Source organism: Orbilia oligospora (genome assembly GCF_000225545.1).
Source record: "Orbilia oligospora ATCC 24927 unplaced genomic scaffold scaffold00078, whole genome shotgun sequence".
NCBI lineage: Eukaryota > Fungi > Ascomycota > Orbiliomycetes > Orbiliales > Orbiliaceae > Orbilia > Orbilia oligospora.
In genome coordinates, this window is record NW_011645635.1 from 1,852,598 (window position 1) to 1,870,920 (window position 18,323).

The window sequence follows — 18,323 nt, forward strand, 5'->3', positions numbered from 1 at the left end:
TACTCGCGATGGGCGAAAGTGCGGGGAAGATCTAGTACAGTGTCCTTCCACACTAGACTGTTGACTGTTCGCAATATATACCAAAGTATTTGTGATTACCTACTTAGGCAGTTTGAAAAGAAGGGTATGTAAGGTGAGAGCGCAGTGCTATGTCGATTTTTTTTTTATAGGACTTTAGTACCTTTGGCCTCGCGCAGGGTATCGTGAATAGTATACGAGGCTGAGCTGAAAGTGACTCTGAGCCGCACATGTTGTAATTTGACCGCTGACGCGAGTTATGGCGTTGGCTATGGTCGGACAAGGAGACTCGACAACAACTTCCTCTGTTGGATTGTGGAGCTTCTTCTCCTCATGAAAGATCCGAGTTTATAAGGTTTAAATGTTCTACGAAATCCCAAATGATACACATGCCCCTCAGAGGGGCGGGGGAAGAAAGGGTGACGATAGAAGATATTTGAAAGAAGAGAGAGGGATCCCGGGAACAAGAAGGATAAAATATAAAATACGTGTGATTAAATTAAAATACTTTACAAAGAAGTCAGCTTCGACTACGCTTCTTTTTCTCTCTCCTTTTCTGACTCGAGTTAGCAACCTGAATACACTTCTCCAATCCTAAAACAACATCTTCGTAGAACTTTTGCTGAACAGCTTTGTCGTCGAGCTCGTCTGAATCCATCCACTTGATGCAGGTTTCTACTACCCGATCATAAGTTGGGCCCATTAACCCACTTACAGAATGGATCTTAACTTCTCCGCAGGCCCGCATATATGCATCGAAATGAGGACCTCCATTAAACGTATCTTCTTGTTCCCCTCGTAAAGACCTAGACAACCCAATCTCTAAAAATATGATTCCGAGGCTAACAACATACGAAAGTTTGTAGCCCGGTTCATCCTGATTTTCCGCTTGTGCTATTTCCTGTATATCTCTAAGGTCGTTAAAGGCTGCTGATACATATGGCGACCAACGTCGCTCAGCGGCGCTGGCATCCGATGGCAGAAAAAGCATTACGTCTTTGCTGCTCCAGCTTCTTCGAATCCAAGATGAGGAGTGGAGCCGTAACAGTGATATGGCAAGTGTGTGTGCTAATTCCATGCGCTGAGGGATCAATAAAGTGTTTCGACTTGACAAGAGATATTCTAGCAAAGATCCGTAGTTCCGCATGTGATTTTCACCCTTGATCTCTGGGGACACGTCGACAGAATTCTCTTCGTGCACCAAATATTGGACACTACTCTCTCCACTCAAAACACCCGGGTGAGATTCTTGGTCCAAAATACTCGAAGCCAGCCTGGTTTGTTTTAGCCAAGCACACATATCAGATATTTCTTCAGGTTTTACTGGTACGTCGACGGCTACTTCATAATCCATAGCTGTGCTAAGCTCAGGCTCTTTGCGAGGGTCTTCCAGTACCGCGACCGGCTTCCTTTTTCGTTTGTCAGAAGATGGTACGACGGTTCTAAGGGAATTATGAGCGAGAGCAACGGTTTTCTTAAGCTTTGATTTTGGAGTGGGTGCTTTCAGTGGTGTAGTGGTGGTCGCTGGTGGCTCAGTAGCCCCGTTCTCGGTCCGTATTATCGGTTTTTTCTGTGCACTGGAAGTATCCTTTATGGGGTTTTCCTTTATGAAATTTTTTGGGAGAGATTTAAATGGTGTGCGCCCTAATCTTAAGTTAGGAGTGGCATGCGGCTTGACTTCAATACGCAAAGACAAACGGTCTAAAGGATATCCCACGGTATCCCATGAAACTCGCGATCGGTGGCAGTTTGTACGTTGCTGTGGGTCGAAAGATCCCAGTACGATCAAATTGAAGTTTATCGTTTGATATCGTGGATCTCTGTTACCGAAGCAAGGAGCTCCCCTAGTCGGTGGCCATGGGGTGGACAAATCGGTCGACGAGAACATCTCTAGCCGGAGGTGAAACGCGTGACAGGAGCAGACCGCGGCTTTTTGTAGCGCAAAAGATAGCCTCCGACTTGTTTCATGGAGATCATCAATTACCTGAGATACTGAATTCCATGGCACGCCCCTTGCAGATTTGGTGAGATGACGGCAGCGCTTCTCAGCTTTCATTATCGCGGTTGTTGCCTTCGCATTCCATTTTTGTTCTTCCACGAAACGGTTGACGGAACCTTGGTATAGCAGGTTATATCGTATCAAATCATCAAAATATTTCTTTATGTCTTCCTTTCTTATTTCTAATTTCGACTTAATCTTCATCGAAACAGATTCTTGGCCAGAGGAGGCGGTTGATCCACCATATCGGCCTTTGTCGCCTGGCCGAGGGAGCTCATTCTGAAATTCGAAACATGACATGGTTAGCATAGAAGAACACTAAATATATGTCTACGTATATCGCGTAGCTTTGGCTGGCTCCCAGTTTACTCACAAGATCTTTGAGCTGGACTATATTTTCGTTCAGAACCGAAAGCGCCCGAGATACCAGCAGCATAGCTGTTGAGATCCCGTCATAGAAAGTCCCCAAATAGGCTTTGACGCTGTCTCTCCAAGCTTGGTCCTGCCAACGAGGATCACTGCTTCCCTCTTCTCCAAATAAGTCGTCAATCTCAGATTCCGTTAGGAAGGCCCCAAAAATCCGTCTCGATTCAATTTTAAATGCTTGCGCATGACAATGGTACTCTAGACTCGTCGATAGCATGTACTCCTGAAATGAGTCTGAACTTTTCATAACACCACTGACGGATTTGAGACCTTTGCCGATAGGCTCAATGAGAGCTATCGCCCCAAGAAGCAGGCCAATAAGTTCGACCCCCGACATTTTTCAGCTTTGGCTTGGACTGATTTTGGACTCTTTGGCGATATCTAGGACTATAGACCTAGCTAGGGGCGAAATTGACTGTAGTCTAGAAAAATCGATCGTACTCCAGAGATGCGATAATCTATCCCTTCGGCAAACTAGAACTCGGAGGACATGAATTATAAGAAAGAAAATCATGATCCTATGTGTACAGGTGTGGCATCCATAATGATCCTGCCAAGCTCTGATTTGAAGGCTGTGCATGCATTCTATTTGAATTGGTTGCCGTTTCACTATATGATTAAGCAAACCTTGCATCTCAATTTCTAGAGCCTCGCGCGAAGAGTCAGACGCAAAAATACAGAGCCCACAACCGACGTGGCCGTGGCTTAACACTGGAAGCATAAAATCATCTCTAACAAAAAAACTGACAATTCTTTCACCCCCGCTTCTGGTACCCGTGCGATACTCTGTGAATTCCAATAGCCACGCGGCCGCGAATGCATCGATGAAATATTCAATAGCGAGAGACTACAAAAATATACCGTAACGCCTAAGATACAACCGGCTAACTGTCAGAGATCATGAGTTCTCACCATCCTCGAGACGATCAAGAAGTGAGGGACGAGGATTTTCATACAAACGATGAGCTGCCCCCAACAAAATCATCAACACGAGTATCGACGAAGGTACCGACAACTGGAGAAGCAAGCGAATACCTCTTTTCATTTATAGAAGATCAATCTGTTTGGTCCGAAGGAAGGGATGGAAGTACAAATACAGGCGGTGTACTTGCCGACGCCGTAGACTTGATATGTGATATCGTCGACTCCGTGTTGGATATCCCAGAGATAGAAAACACAGCCGAACTGGAAGAAATCCAGGTTAAGTTCGATTTATGGGCAGACGGGGTTGAAGCTACAACAGGAAGACTGGAAAGGGTAATAAAAGGGCTTAGTGGGCTTAAGGAATCGATATTTATGACGTGGCTTGTCTTCTTTAGGTGTTTAACAAAAGATAGTTAGTAGCGCGCTTCGGTAGTACTGTCACTAGTATTTGACAGCCCAAGGACTTTGAATATAAAACCGCTAACTTGAATTCTCTAGAAACATCGGAGTTCTATGATATGGTTGTGAGGGATCACTTTTGCCGTATCTTCGCCTTGACGGAGAAAATACAGTATTCTTATCATGTTACTTTGGGAGGAGAGTTTCTAGAAGGCGCTGAAGATCTCCTCGGGAATAATGACCATGAGTTCGAATCACATTCAAACTTGCACACGGATGTCCAAAGTTTTATTGAAAAATTCCGGGAGTTTCAAAAACGTCTTTCCGGAATTGCTCCGTTTATTATGAATGCCTTGGGGGATATTGAACAAGATGAGGAAAGTTGTTCCGTGAACGGGGACGAAGATGAAGAAATCATCGATCGGACTACACTTCGCAACTATTATTATAAAGTTGTTAAAGAGCTGAAGCCGGGAAGCTGGTATCAAAACGGCATCCAGAAACTCTTCCCCAATATCGACAGCGATCTTCTAGACATGATTGCTCAAATGCTTTCGGTGCTCCATCGGACTTTCAGAACCCAGGCTTCGGTTCTAGAATACGAGTCTTCACACTACTTCTTCGCGGCAAAGGCCAGACGGGCCCCCCGAAAAACACGAATACCGGTCATTGATACCGCAAGCGACTCTTCTAGGAGTACCGATGAGCCCGAAGATCGGCCTCAAGTTCCCCCGCCCCCGCAAGGGTTTAGCACTGAGGCGTTCCGCTGCCAGACTTGTGATACGATGGTTTGGGGGATGGATACACCTGAAAAGTGGAGGTATATACCATAAGCTCAGGACATCAGTTCTATATATACCTTCTCAAAATTTAAAAGCATTAACATATTGGTTCTAGGAAGCATGTGCTCGCAGATATAAAGCCATATATATGCACCTTCACAAACTGTAAAGAGAGAACTGGATATAAATCGAAGATGGAATGGATGGCACACGAAGTCAAATCACACCGTCTGATAACAAAATGGAAATGCGCCTTTGACCCCTGCAAAGAAAAGGACGATGCTTTCGACTGCGAACAAAAGCTTATGGATCATCTTATTGCTGATCACAATATCAGATATGATTCCCACGACTTTGAAATTCAGGATTTACTCAACAGCTCCAGAAACGTGGGGCTTGATCCAAATCTATCGGTTTGTAGGATGTGCCAGCAGAAACTACCTAGTTTGATATCTCACCTCGCCTCGCATATCGGGCGGCACCTGGAGGACTTGACATTATCAGTGTTATTCCAGTGGGACGATAGCAAGCATACTGATGTCCCTACTGAATTCGATCCGGATCAATCTCTACAAAACACGGTGCTCGGACTGCAGGATGAACATTTTGCCGACCACGCCAAAGACTTAGATGGTGTATTAAAGCGTCCGACTGGAAACTTCTCCCCTGAGCAAAAAAGTCAAAAGCGGTGGAATTGTCCACCAAGCTCAGAATGGAATTCCCAAAAACCGAAGCCGAAAAGCATGTACCAAGTGCCTCCAGCAGCCTTTTCACCTCGAGATGAGACCATTAGAGATGCGACATCTCGAAGCCCAATTATAACACAACCTCAAACTCAGTCTAGCACTGCGGATGAGACTTGTGGGGAAACCCAATATTTCGCTTGCCCTTTTTACGTAATTGGCCATCCTAATTTTCAGTGCACAAGCTCACAAACAGAAACTCAACGGTTCTCGGGTTCAAAGACTTTGGGTTACCTTCGCCACCATATAAAAAGGAATCATTCACTGCTATTTTCGCGAGAAACTTTGGATTTGATTGCAAACCCGCACGCAGTTACCTGGACTGAGATATTCCAGCAACTTTTCCCGAATTGGCCTTCCACTATACCGGCTCCATCACCTTGGACTAACCGTGCGTCTGTTTATGATAGTTTGCGGCCACCGTTAAATACTCTAGTGTTTAATGGGAAAGAGGTGGATAAATTAGAGCGTTACCTTTACGCTTTATTTGGATTGGAACGGCCGGCTCCAATACGCTAAAGGTTAGCTTAATTTAGATTAATGGGGCGACTGGTAAAAGGGAAAATTAGGTCAGGATACCCCGTGCAAAACACTCTGGAGGTCCCGTAGAGAATCTTCATATCAGCTCTAAGTCCCCAAATTTTGTACTAGCTATAGACGGACTGTATTTTTCATGTCACACCTTTATCCTAATACTTTACTTCGTCTTGTATTAAAACGCTTCGGCACACTTACTTTACTATACGCTTTTATATATTTATATATTAGTACACAAAACATTCTTTAAGATCGGTATTGTTGTGAAATCACCCCGCAACGATTGTATCGCATTGTACTCCCAGGTACATTAGCTCTATAGCTTCAGTTATGGAAAACTACTACACTTGGTCGAATCGAAGTAAATACCTTATATTAGAGTGATAAAGTATAGTAGTGAGTGCACCCTCGTGCACCCTGAAGATCTGAATCTCGGAGTCACCCAAAGGCTTTCCATCAATAAATATATACGTAATCATAACTCAAGGGAATTCAGGAATCGAAGTCCGGCGTAAATATTTGATACTGTGACTACCTGTGATACTGCATTACTAATCAACGGCTGCCAAAAAGACTGTTTAATAAAGAGGGGGGAACCGGGAGCGTCAAAATAGATATTGATATCGAATAATTGTAAATGGAAGTGGACTATAGCTAGCTTGCAATTGCAATTGTAGCGGTGACATGCACACATGAAACTGAGTTTATGTGTTGCAGGTTGACATGCGGGCAAAGGCTCTGTTGCAGGTCACCAAGAAGGATTGCCTTGAAACATCCAAATAGAATTCGAACGTTTCTTTCGAATCCGGTAGCATATGTATCTACAACCTTGCAATTGATACTATTACGCTTCCAAAACTATTTAACTTTCAACAGGGACCAGATCTATATTATGCCTTTCCAAGAAGAGTTCGATATGCCAGGCCGTTTCAGAGCCTAACCTCTATGGGTCAAGTAGTTCTATGATCTGTCTTTACGGGGAATTATCCCATCCAGTCATAGAGGCGATAAAGCGAATGCTATACTACTTTGCAAACTTACGACCCCAAGTCATTATTTTGCCGGTCGACTTGCAGTATTTCCTTGATGTCGAGGAACAATCCGGCGTCGCTTATCGCTCTCCGGTGACTAATACAGAGCCTACCTACTCAATAGCCGCCTAGCCTGCGTGGAAGAGAAACATCTAAATGATTTGGAGGATTTAGATATGCCAGGAGGACTATACTAGGCTTACCTTCGGGAGGATATCTTGGGCACTCGGCGACACTCCATTCCACGAGGGAAATATGACAAGCCTCGCATATGGCACGGTAGCCCTACTGCAATTATTGTTCATGCGCTTCAGGCATTAGCGCATGTAGATGATACAAAATGGATATCAAAAGAGACACTTGACACACTTTATGCCATAGCGCGAGCAAGGAGAAGAGAACTTTTACTGGGTGGTAATGGAGTAGTGCTACAGGCTGGTAGTCAAGCTCAATCACCGTACCTTGAAGCTTCAGATTCGGTCTTCACCAGGACTTTTTTGTCAAAACAGGAGTCGGGGAGGAAACCGGAGTCCCGGACGGGGATGAATGATACCTCTTCTGCGGTGTATTACGACGAAAGTCTAGATTCTTCGAGTTGGGAATTGGGGCCATCGTTTACTGCGAATCAGGCTCTCCGGATATTTTGTCGAAATCCTTAGAGCTAGAGGGGTATCCCGACAAATTGAAGTTTAAGGTATTCAACTACTCGATGTGATTCATCTCCTCTACGGTCTATACTCACTGAATATTGAAGCTATTTATATTAACAGATGCGATTTCATCCTTATTAAGCATCCAACCTTCAAATTTCATTAACTCATGATAATAGTGGTAGGAGCTAGTCATAATAAAATAGTAGTAACCAATAGTTAGCATGCATATGGAGCAAAGCCAGCATAAAATTAGTCGGGCTCGGGTGCTCAATAAATGTGTTGGTTTGAAGCTGTGGCGTTGAATTGTCCGATGTGTCCCAAAACGTCAGAACAAACATGACAGCTTAGCTACTTCTTTTGCACAGCACTTCAGTTTGGACGCTATATATACCTGCCGCATTTAAGCCTTGAGGCATCAAAGATATCTAACAATGGTTTCTTAATACCTTGAAAGGCCGCCAATAAGATACTATATCGTACCCTAGTTCACGTCGCTATAGCGCCACTCTGCACTACGTATGTAGATCTGACGACCGGTTGTAGCTTAAGCTTGCCCTTGTCCCACGTGTTTTATCCCGCCGCCGAGATGTCCGAAGCATCCCAAAAAGCTGGAGCTCGAGATGCCACCCCTGCATCTTCCCGAAATAAACAAGCCTCAGAAACCGCCCCGGAAGACTCTTGGGAGGTCGAATGGGATGTTTATTCGGACCCGGCATCTTCCGAGGCTGAAGAATCGGAACCTGGAAGTCCAACTGCCCTCTTTCGGCATACCCATGAAGGGCCGGGTGGGGGACGGCGGGTAATTACCGCTGTGGTTTTGATGGCCATTGCTGCTCTTAGTATGGTGGGTCAGACTGAGGCGACAGTTTATGTTCAGAGGGATTTGGGGTGGAATAAGCCGTATTTGATCTTGTAAGTCTTGAAACCTTTCATGGGTTTTTTACCAGTTGTTTAGTCATGTCGAATTTGGGATTAATAGACTGTGTAGATACCTGACACACGGCTTTTATTTCATCATGTGGCCAGGCCTCTTAGCATTTGAAAGATTTCAGCAGTCGGGGAAACCTTGGAGTCGGTTCTTCGAGGACCATTTTTTCGTGCTGCGTAGAACAGCACAGTATGTCGAGCACCAAACCTTGGATTTGACGTCCTCGCAAACATCACAATCACCTTTGCCGTATATGCTCAGGACGTGCTTCATACAATGTTGCGCTTTAAATGTCGCCGCCGTAACATGGTTCATAGCTGCGGTAAGATCCAAAACCACTTTTTTATCCGATTGAACGTATGCTAAAGGGAAAGCCATAGAATATGACGACTCCGAGTGATTTGACAGCAATCAATAATACTTCTGCAATCTTCGCATATGTTTTTAGCGTGTGGCTTCTGAAAGAATCCATGCGAATGACCAAAAACATCGCTGTCGTACTCGCTGTCGCTGGTGTTCTTGTTATCTCGTACGGTAATCCAACAGAAGGTGGGGCTGATGAGGTCGTCAGTAACAAGAAACGACTCTTCGGAAATATTATTACGGCTGCCGGAGCGGTGCTTTTTGGATTATATCGAGTGTTATATAAACTCAAGGCGTGTCTACCAGCTGAAGCAACCGCAGAGATGAATATAACATTCTCGGTTGTGGTTGGGAGTAGCATTGGCGTCTTTACCACACTGGTGTTTTGGCTGCCGCTTCCTATATTGCACTTTACAGGATGGGAAGTATTTGAATTGCCTAGCAGTGCCGCGGCTTTTTGGACCGCGTTCGGGGCGGTGTCTAGTGTTTGTAAGTCCTGCTTCTAAAGTATATCCATGGCCTAATACTAACGAGGAGTCGACATCAGTATTTACATCCGCTTTCTTATCTTTGACGGCGTTGACAAGCCCCGTTCTGTCGTCAGTTGCGGCAATGCTAGGAATATTCCTTGTAGCATTGTACGACGCAATTTTTACGGGTCACGATCTCACCAAGGCGACGATAGGAGGGGGCTTTGCCATTATTATTGCATTTTTGTTACTCGGGTGGAGTACATATCAGGAGACATATGTTGAGAACAAGACACCAAAGTAAGTGAATTTTACCTAACCAACACTGAATCTTTCTCTAACGTTTCATTCGCATTGTCGCAGCGAGCATGAACTTACAAGGGTTCCGACGGAGGAAGTTTAAACTTGGTATTTAAACAAGAAAATATCATTATCAAAAGCAAAGATAGACAAGCTCATCTAAACCGTCAGTGTGTGCTGGTTTACAAAAATGGTCGTATTAAAACAAAAAACAGGCTCAAATATATTCCCTGGGTATCCATCCTCATTCAACCACATCTAGTGGCTATTCATAAATTCCAATCGGCCAACCGAGAAAACTGGGTATCATCGTACATTCCAACTTGCAGCATAACCATCCAACACCATTCTCGACCAAGCCCCCTAAATTGCCAGCCAAGTGATGGTCAATACCGTCTGTCTCCCACCAGAAGAAGTGAATACTCCAACTTGACTTCCATCTTTGGCATCCCCATCAGCGTAGTAGCTTGTGGAGCCTCCATTAACCAGTGCTCCGCTAGACGCAGTGAAGACAGTGGATGTAACGTCGGTACCGCATTTGAATTCTTCAGATACAATACCACAGTTACCCTTGCTGCTCTTCAATGTGAAGCCGTTGCCGGTGGCGGTGGCGGTGTATGTGGCGCAGGTTCCCTTGGTGTACCACTTCCCAGCAGAGATCAAGCACCCACCCTTATCAACGGTCAAATATCCACGTCCACTGAATGGTTCTCCTGGGGTGACTGTTCCCGTAGGAGTCGAGGCTGGGCCAGTGGTAGTGGCCTTTGTGGTAGTTGTTGGAGTTCCACTTCCACCCTTGGGGTAGTATTTAATCCCGGTCTTTGGGCAGTTACTTGGTGATCCGACGATACCAGCTGGAACATACTTTCCGCTCTGAGCGCTGCCGTAGATGTTGAAGTGGTACCAGACTTCCCTCAAGCTACCATTCTTGCAGTTGAAGACGACTTCTTGGCCGTGGGGTGAACGCTTGACGGCGGCTTGGAGGGCTCCAAGGGTATAAGATGTAGTGTCTGATGGGAGGATACCAGCCGCGGCGAGGATGTTATAGGTATTTAGGCCCTTGAAGAGTTCGACAGTTTTGTCCATGTAGTCTGCGATTGCTTGGTCTTTTTGGTAGTTTGTGTAGCATTTTGGTTCGTAAGTCGACATACAGGTGCCGTGCTTGTTCCATTCTAGTGGTATATTAGTCGAGGTTTTATTTTTGATATTCTTGATCCGAGATTCTGGGTGGGGGCATACCATGCTGCCAGAAACCGTCATCGTCGTTATTATTACTCTTCCAATACATGTTCATATAATCCAGAGTTTCGGTCTTTCCGAACTTCTTAAGAACGGCTGTAACATCATTCGTTTCTCGAGATTTGTCGCAGTTACTCTCATATGTACCATCGCATTTGTCTGGCCACAGACCGTGGATTGTCCCTGATTTTTTTGATCCGTTAGTATAATAGAATCAATGTAGTGAAGTCACAATGGGTGTGTCGTACAAGATTCCTTTGGGCCAAAATCAGGTCGGGCATTCCAAAATTGTGTCAATAGAATCTGACCACCCGGGGAATTGAAGCAGCAGAGATTGTTGACTGGTGCGGTATTATGACAACCTATATATCGATTCCATTGTTAGAAGTTATCTAATATTATATATATGGCTACTTATGAAGAGGGAATGATGTCGTACTGAGCTGCGAGGTTTCTTCTTTAGTACATGTTGGACCAACGACTGGGGCCCTTTGACAGAATATATTCAATGGACTTGCGGCCACTATCGACAGTGTCGCCAAGTATGGGACAAGAAGTTTCGAATGCATGACGTATCGTACGAAAGTTGGAGCTTAGTAGATTTAAAATTCCCCGCTTAATTGGTCAAGCTATGGATCTCGAGAATGAAAGAGATAAAAATTGAAATAGGAATCTGGTTTGAAGGCGTCGAAGCTTGGTAGTTAGCTTGTTTGCTTGGTTAATAAAACAAAAACCATCTGAATAGTCGCGGGGTAGAAGCTTCAATATATACCAGATTTCTGGAACCCCCCTTCATTCATGAGACAAACTATGGACCGGGTATCCCGAAAGGTCAGCTATAACCTGAAGCCATAATGGAATTGAGTAAGAGGTACTAGGAGATCACTCTAGTCCAATAATCATCGGACCAAAGATCCCGAGAGGTAACAGCACGAGCTGCCAATACTCATGCGATAGGATATCATAAAAGTAAAAAAATAAAATAAACCTTACTATATCGATTCTGTGCTTTTTTTTCTCGTGCGCTGTGCTTGTTGTCACACCGCTGCGCATCAGGGTTGCTAGAATATCCATGATCCCTACATTTTCGTTCGTAGGTATACCCATATCCTTTCTTCCCCCTGGCTTGGCAATATATTCTTATACTAAATGTAAAGACAAGAACTCTTCATCCCATCCTGGGTTCCCAAGATATGCTTTTTCCCTTTGTTAAGTTGGCCTATCACCTTTCGAGAAGCTGCACATGCAATCAAGCTTTTTAGTAAGAAAGAAGGTTAAGAAAAGGGCAAGAATACAAAACTGGGTTAAGGTTACTTTCGAGGAGCCCCCCGGTTGGGACCTGCGTGAAGAGTTGATCCTTCCAGGATTGGAAAGAATGTCTATCTGGGGTAGGTGATAGGTCGGGGCGATAGGTAATGGGAAATCTGTTGGGTTTAGAGGCAGTGTACTAGTACGTAATTTTAGGGAGGATGTAAGCAGGTCGGTGGGCTAAAAGCCATCTGCATGTAAGATATCGTCGGGAATAAGAAACAAATACTTTTTTTTTCCATCTTGATAGTTAGAAGCTAGAATTTCTATCGTTGAAACGATAGTTGGTGGTCGAAAGTCGCATGGTTCGAATCTGCGGTTATCATTGGGTAGAAGCCCGATGTGGCAAGTCGCAAGCATTCCCCAGGAACCTTTTCCCTTCGATCGAGGAAAAAGCACATATATGCGGATCTGTCAAGCGGCGCTTCAATCGTCAAACAGAATTATCCAGAATGAAGATGTTATTGTAGCCTAGTGCCGGGCAACGGTTTCTTTGGATTAGAGGCTGTCTCGCTTTATGCCTCGGAATTATTGAGTGGCCACATGTATATTAAAGCGCGAACTGCTATTGTATGTACTGCGGTACTGCGGGAGGCTTTTGTGTGAAAGCTATGCCGGCCAATCGTAGGCGAAAATACAAGGATCCACTCGGTATCGATAGTGAAAGCCATTCTGGAAAAAATCCCACATTGTGCTTCCCAAGATTCTTGGACGGTACGTACCCGTTGGATATCAGGTCTTGTGGCGAAGGAGCGACCGATAGAAGCCTCCCTCCCTTCGATATCCTCAGCTCGCATTCGTCTAAATGCTGCATTTGAAGGATCAGGGCTGAACCGTGTTTGTCGGACAGAAGCCATACTCACACCGCATGATCCAATCTCTTCAGCTATGAAGCAGCACCTTCTCACAACGGTCATTCAGAGGGTCATTCATTCACACCATCTTTCATACCTTCGTTCGGACTATCCGCATCTCGATAGCCGAAAAGCCCTTGACCAGCCGGCCCAGGTGCGCATGCGGACGGCCTTTCACAACATGTAACTAGCGCCAACATGTTCTTATTTGTTTGCGGGATAGCTGTCAAAATGCTAAGAAAACGCCACAAAGAAAAGAGTAATAAAAAGCTGCATCATGCGATAGTGAAGTCCCCGTCTCACGCAGATGAGGAATAGTTTATAGATAGAAACAAGACGTCGTTCCGAACACCTGTGGACGGGAGGGAGGCTCCTGCTTCGTCAGGCTTAGCGGTGTGGGACCGATGTCTTGCATGTTAGTTAGCGGGGGAGGAGAAAGGGACCAGCGCTGCCTTGACCCACCTGGACTGTCCCAAATGCAAGGGACCAGGAACTTGATAAGGGGAGGAGGACCAATAGAATGGACCTCGTGGAAAGGTTAGAATCTGGAGACTTTGCCGCGGATGAATGTGGTTTTCCGGGTAAGGAAGAAGCTATAATTGAAGTTTACAGGTTTTGAGCTCAAAGAGAATTGCTTCCTCGGATTCCATGCATTGATGTCGTGGGGGTTAATTGGAATTGTGGTCGAAAGCTTATAAAACATGATCATGATCAGGCTTCGATGGAGTAAATTTAAAGATTAGGACCAACACAAACAATAATATTATAAACTCGCCAACGTCGAGTCAAGTACAAGTCAATTGCAAGCAGAGTAGCATTATAACCACGGTAAATCAATTGATACAACAGCCAAAGAAATGCTGAAACATGGACACGGGACTCAGATCTTCACTTCTAAGAACCAATTCTTTAGTCTAACCGGCGGGCGGTCTTAGGACAAGTAAATTGAATTGATGATCCATTGCCAGCCTGGCGATATCGGATGCTACTAACACTTCGAACCTTCCAAACTCGGCAATCCAACGTGCAACGCTTTGGGAAACCATGTCGATACCTGGATACAATTCGCGAAGGCTGAACACATGCACACCTTTGAGGTTATTTGGGTATATTCCGGCGAGGGGATGTGGGGTGTTTACGTATACCTATTCTGCAGGGACAGTCTGTATATTCCTTGTAATTGGTATTAGGCTTTGCATTCTTCGGTGCATGCTAATGTTGATCAATATTCGGTGAAGATAATTTGATATATCACTGAGCCGGCCCGTTTAATATCTATACACGTGGGCCCGTGTTTATTGAAACAACCTGCATACAATTATAGAATCGAGTTCAACCAAGTTATTCTGTCAGTTCGGGTGCCCCCGTGCGTATTTGCTTTGCGTATTCTTTTAAGTTCATGCATGCTTATGGAGATACTAGGTTCAAAATTCTCCCGGATAACGCCGTCTGCACAATGGTTACAATCGAGAATATAATGTGCGGAAACGGGCGATTTCCTATGGTTACAAGACTACTGCAATTAGAATATAACGAATCCCTTGATATTATAGTTCTAAGTGCGGTTTACAGACTGTCGATTTTCGAAATTTTATCCAGGCCTTTCGTATTGATGTTTTTAAAAGCAGAGACGCCGCCAAGTTACAAAGATTTTTTCAATAACATTATTTACTCATTCCTAGAGTAGTTATTTCCTATTATTCGATCCCATCATCGATCTCACCTAAGTTTAATGTGTATATGTATATTTATAGATCGGATATATACATATCTTTTAGGATAGATTCCTAAGTGCTTCAGAAATCGGCGAGGTTAATTCGCAGGATCTAGGATTCAGGAACCACTTATAATTAGTGGCCTAGGACTACACGACTTGAATTTATTAAAAACCCAAGCCTAAGCACTACAGGTATATATTCAGAACCACAAGTTTCTTATTTTAAGACGACAGATAGGGTGCCTGCGCCTACAGAAACATTCTGAGGATCCTAATATGTCTGTGTGCGTACGTATGTGACAACACAGAAAGAAGTTTATCGAGCGGGGACTCGAGGGCACACGCGCTTGTAAACTCTGCGAGTCATAAATTATACCGTAGGTTCGCAGCTACATGTTGAATGATCACTAGTGCCGGATATTGGGTGCTTAATCACCTATGAACTGGATACGAGACTACTATGAAAGGTGAAATTAAAAGTATGGATTTTCAAACGTTTTTGAGGCCGGTAATGTATTTTACTAATGTAATTTTGCTACGCTACGAAACTGATGAATTCGAATGCATGGCGCATGCCAGGCTGGCGTACATATTCAGGATCCTCTTACAATTTATATTTCCGGGAAAGCAGTAATATACAATCCTAACCACGGCTAGGATTAGGATAGTACGAGAATTATCGATAAATCCTAGATCCTCACGTTACTCTCTAACCACCGACCGCGAATTTTGACACCATTAAATTCATGAATGCTATATGCAGTCCCCCAAAGGTGCACGGTGGCGTAAATTTAGAATCATTTAGTTAAGGGATTTTCATGTTTATAGTGCCTTCTAATTATCCTGACGAATTTGAATTATCAAATAGGTTTAGGATATGATGATCGTCATATATTTGCATTTTCGTACCCAAAATTCTGAATGGTATCATTCACACGTCACGCCCAAATATAGAAAATGAAATGGGCCTCGACACCTAGCTTGTAAAAGTATCATAATCAAGATAGTTAAACGGTTTGGTTATAAACGATGGTTCCTGGGTGAAAAATAATAGAGAATGCGAAAGTCTATTAATTATATCCCAGCAAGGGAATTGTACCGACGTCAGAATTCCATACTTCAGCTGACGAGTAATAATCTCCCGGTAATCCCACCGTAACGACCTCTATCGTTTTATTCAACAATCATTCCTTATGAGGGACAGTCCAAATGAATCACAGTAACATAAAAGATATTGTCTAATACGGTAGTCTTGCAGCTTCTTCTAAACCCTTCCAAAGAGCCCATGCGCACAAAGCCTTTGAGTCCCTCGTAGCTTTCCACAACTCATCGAACTTGACGAGTTTGAGCGTAATCCTCTCGCCTTTATCTCTCAATCCCGTTAACCGTCCCTTCCATTGCTCCAACTCATCTTCAGGGATTTCGTGGACAAAAGCATGATATGTGATGACCTCATCGAGCAAACCGGCCGAACTAAACAGTCCATCTAAGTTCTGTTTCTGAGTTTCTTGATTCGGACTTTCAGAAATTGGGGGTGCGTTGGCTAGTCCGATGCTTTCTTTGGTTTGGTCTTTATCCAAAAGTGGGGAGGATTGTATGGCCAATTCCGAGAGATTAATGAGTTTGTCCTCGGATATCGTGATACCAACTTCTTCTTCTATCTCTTTTGCAGCTGCCCCAGCGAAGCTGCCGTGATCGTCTAACATCCCAGCAGGAATTTCGGCCATTGAGGTTGTGGCGCCAGCGAGACGTGGTTGAAGAACTAGAATTACATAAAGATTGTTCTTCGGTGTACCTTCCGGGTGGAGAAGAGCGAGGATGCCCACTATTCGCCATATTTCACAATCTTAGAACCCCCATAATCCGATATCAAGATGTAAGTCATTCGAAGATAGTGGACTTACCACTAGGCCCTCTCAACAACACTGTACCAGGCAATGAAACTTTATCATCGGCATCCCTAACCTCAGCATTCAACATCAAAAACCCGATTCTAGTCGATCCAAATCTAACGACACTGAGAATCTCAAGATGACGAAGCGTATAGCCATCCGGATTATTATCAGAACGTAGAGATGATGTTAAACGTGATATCCACGACTTGAAAGCTGGGAATTCAACTAATTCGGTTTGGGTTAGAGGGATGTGGGGTGGGATTTTCACAGATATGGAATTGTAAATGCTTGGGAGCGCTATTGTTGACGACATGGTTCGGAACCTTGTTGATCGATGAAGAGCGCGGGGTAAACGCGTATGGTATATTGAGGGTTTAGAAGATTGGAGAGTATAGCGCGATATAGCTACGCTAGATATAAGGGGCTGGTAAAGATGTTTCATTTACACGTGGTCGGAAGGAACTGGACGGTTTGAGGTGTTTACAAAGCGAATGATTGATATCCAGTGGCAGATAGAAGACTGCATTCAATGCAGGCTGAGGATACACAAAACGACAAATGACGTCGCTGTGAGTTGACCGTGTCGTATTTTGGAAACATCAACGCAAACGCAAAAGCAGCTTCAATTCAATTGCGATTCATAGACTATAACCATAAACTAGGAAACCATATAATAGAAGATTGGACTTCTAAAAGCATCAAGACTGTAGGTGGTTTCCTTTCAAATTGGTTAGTGTACATGTACATGTACATAGGGTATACTACATCAGTACGAATCGAAAGGTGGCGCTGGGTTGTTGTACAGATCTAGAATTGCATACCGCCCAAACCAAGTGGGTATATAGTTTATTATATGCACACATTCATTGAATCATTACACATTTTAGTTTACAAGTTTGCATAACCCTTTAACTGAAACTGACCGGAGACCTTGGCGTAGTAAAAGGTATGCCGATATGGATAACCAAGGGACTGAACATATATCTCCCCGTTCATCTTCTGCACACCAGTAGCAGCCCAGTTGAACCTCGCTCCACCACTCCTGATAGTATCGGGTAGCCCCCAGCCTATGAACCACTGGTACCTTGCTGAGAACTGATTCCAACGATTATAATCTTTGCCTGCTCTATAGGTCTCCCATGCATATAATTGATTCTTCTTTTCCACAATCGTAGGGACAGTATCAGTGTAGATATTGGGTTCAGTTCTATCTCCTGGTGCGAGGAATTTGTAGAGCCTTCTGTTTGTCATCCAGTAGATACACCCGGGAAGGGCTTGGCCTCCATTAGGATTTCGCCACTTGATGATAATATCCTTCGCGTTCTTCCTGATTTTATCGAAGACGTAAACGTCCGCCGAGGTAACTTGAAATGTGACCGGATTGCCCCTCTCGCCGACGTAATTGACAGAGTTTATGTAGCCAGTTAAGGTTACTTTCCATTTAAGATAATTGTATCGTTTGAGCGCACGCTTTTCTAGATTATTGTGGTCGGTATCACCAGAAAGGTCTATATTATCAGCTGGTGTTTCCGTAAACGGGATTTCGGGATCGTTGAATATCGCATCGAGAACACTGCTCCCGGACTCGAAGGAAGTGTCGTTGAAAGTTAAGGGATCAAAGATTGGGCCGAAATCCAACTCTGTATGGGGATTATGTGGTAATGTAGCACATAGAGCTTTTGGTGCTATAGCTGAAAGAGCCACGAGGAAAGAGGTAAGAAGTTGAATGGCGACCAT

The 18,323-nt window shown here is 44.2% G+C and overlaps 6 protein-coding genes across 6 annotated transcripts; 2 read left to right on the forward strand and 4 right to left on the reverse strand.

Moving 5' to 3' along the window:
* Positions 1-538: 538 nt before the first annotated feature.
* Positions 539-2,780, reverse strand: AOL_s00078g539 (uncharacterized protein; the record flags this gene model as incomplete). Its single annotated transcript, XM_011123802.1, has 2 exons — positions 539-2,296; positions 2,391-2,780. The coding sequence occupies 2 exons, from the start codon at positions 2,778-2,780 to the stop codon at positions 539-541; spliced, it is 2,148 nt and encodes a 715-aa protein (XP_011122104.1).
* A 563-nt stretch (positions 2,781-3,343) lies between these two features.
* Positions 3,344-5,617, forward strand: AOL_s00078g540 (uncharacterized protein; the record flags this gene model as incomplete). The annotated part of the gene is made up of 4 exons (XM_011123803.1): positions 3,344-3,779; positions 3,866-4,586; positions 4,664-5,409; positions 5,469-5,617. 4 exons carry the CDS (start codon positions 3,344-3,346, stop codon positions 5,615-5,617), a joined length of 2,052 nt encoding a protein of 683 aa, XP_011122105.1.
* Positions 5,618-8,098: 2,481 nt separating this feature from the next.
* On the forward strand, positions 8,099-9,676 carry AOL_s00078g541 (uncharacterized protein; the record flags this gene model as incomplete). Its single annotated transcript, XM_011123804.1, has 5 exons — positions 8,099-8,424; positions 8,501-8,762; positions 8,821-9,292; positions 9,351-9,573; positions 9,637-9,676. 5 exons carry the CDS (start codon positions 8,099-8,101, stop codon positions 9,674-9,676), a joined length of 1,323 nt encoding a protein of 440 aa, XP_011122106.1.
* Positions 9,677-9,936: 260 nt separating this feature from the next.
* On the reverse strand, positions 9,937-11,381 carry AOL_s00078g542 (uncharacterized protein; the record flags this gene model as incomplete). The annotated part of the gene is made up of 4 exons (XM_011123805.1): positions 9,937-10,745; positions 10,813-10,995; positions 11,061-11,174; positions 11,252-11,381. 4 exons carry the CDS (start codon positions 11,379-11,381, stop codon positions 9,937-9,939), a joined length of 1,236 nt encoding a protein of 411 aa, XP_011122107.1.
* A 4,548-nt stretch (positions 11,382-15,929) lies between these two features.
* AOL_s00078g543 (uncharacterized protein) lies at positions 15,930-16,899 on the reverse strand (the record flags this gene model as incomplete). The annotated part of the gene is made up of 2 exons (XM_011123806.1): positions 15,930-16,516; positions 16,596-16,899. 2 exons carry the CDS (start codon positions 16,897-16,899, stop codon positions 15,930-15,932), a joined length of 891 nt encoding a protein of 296 aa, XP_011122108.1.
* A 575-nt stretch (positions 16,900-17,474) lies between these two features.
* Positions 17,475-18,323, reverse strand: AOL_s00078g544 (uncharacterized protein; the record flags this gene model as incomplete). The annotated part of the gene is made up of 1 exon (XM_011123807.1): positions 17,475-18,323. The coding sequence occupies one exon, from the start codon at positions 18,321-18,323 to the stop codon at positions 17,475-17,477; it is 849 nt and encodes a 282-aa protein (XP_011122109.1).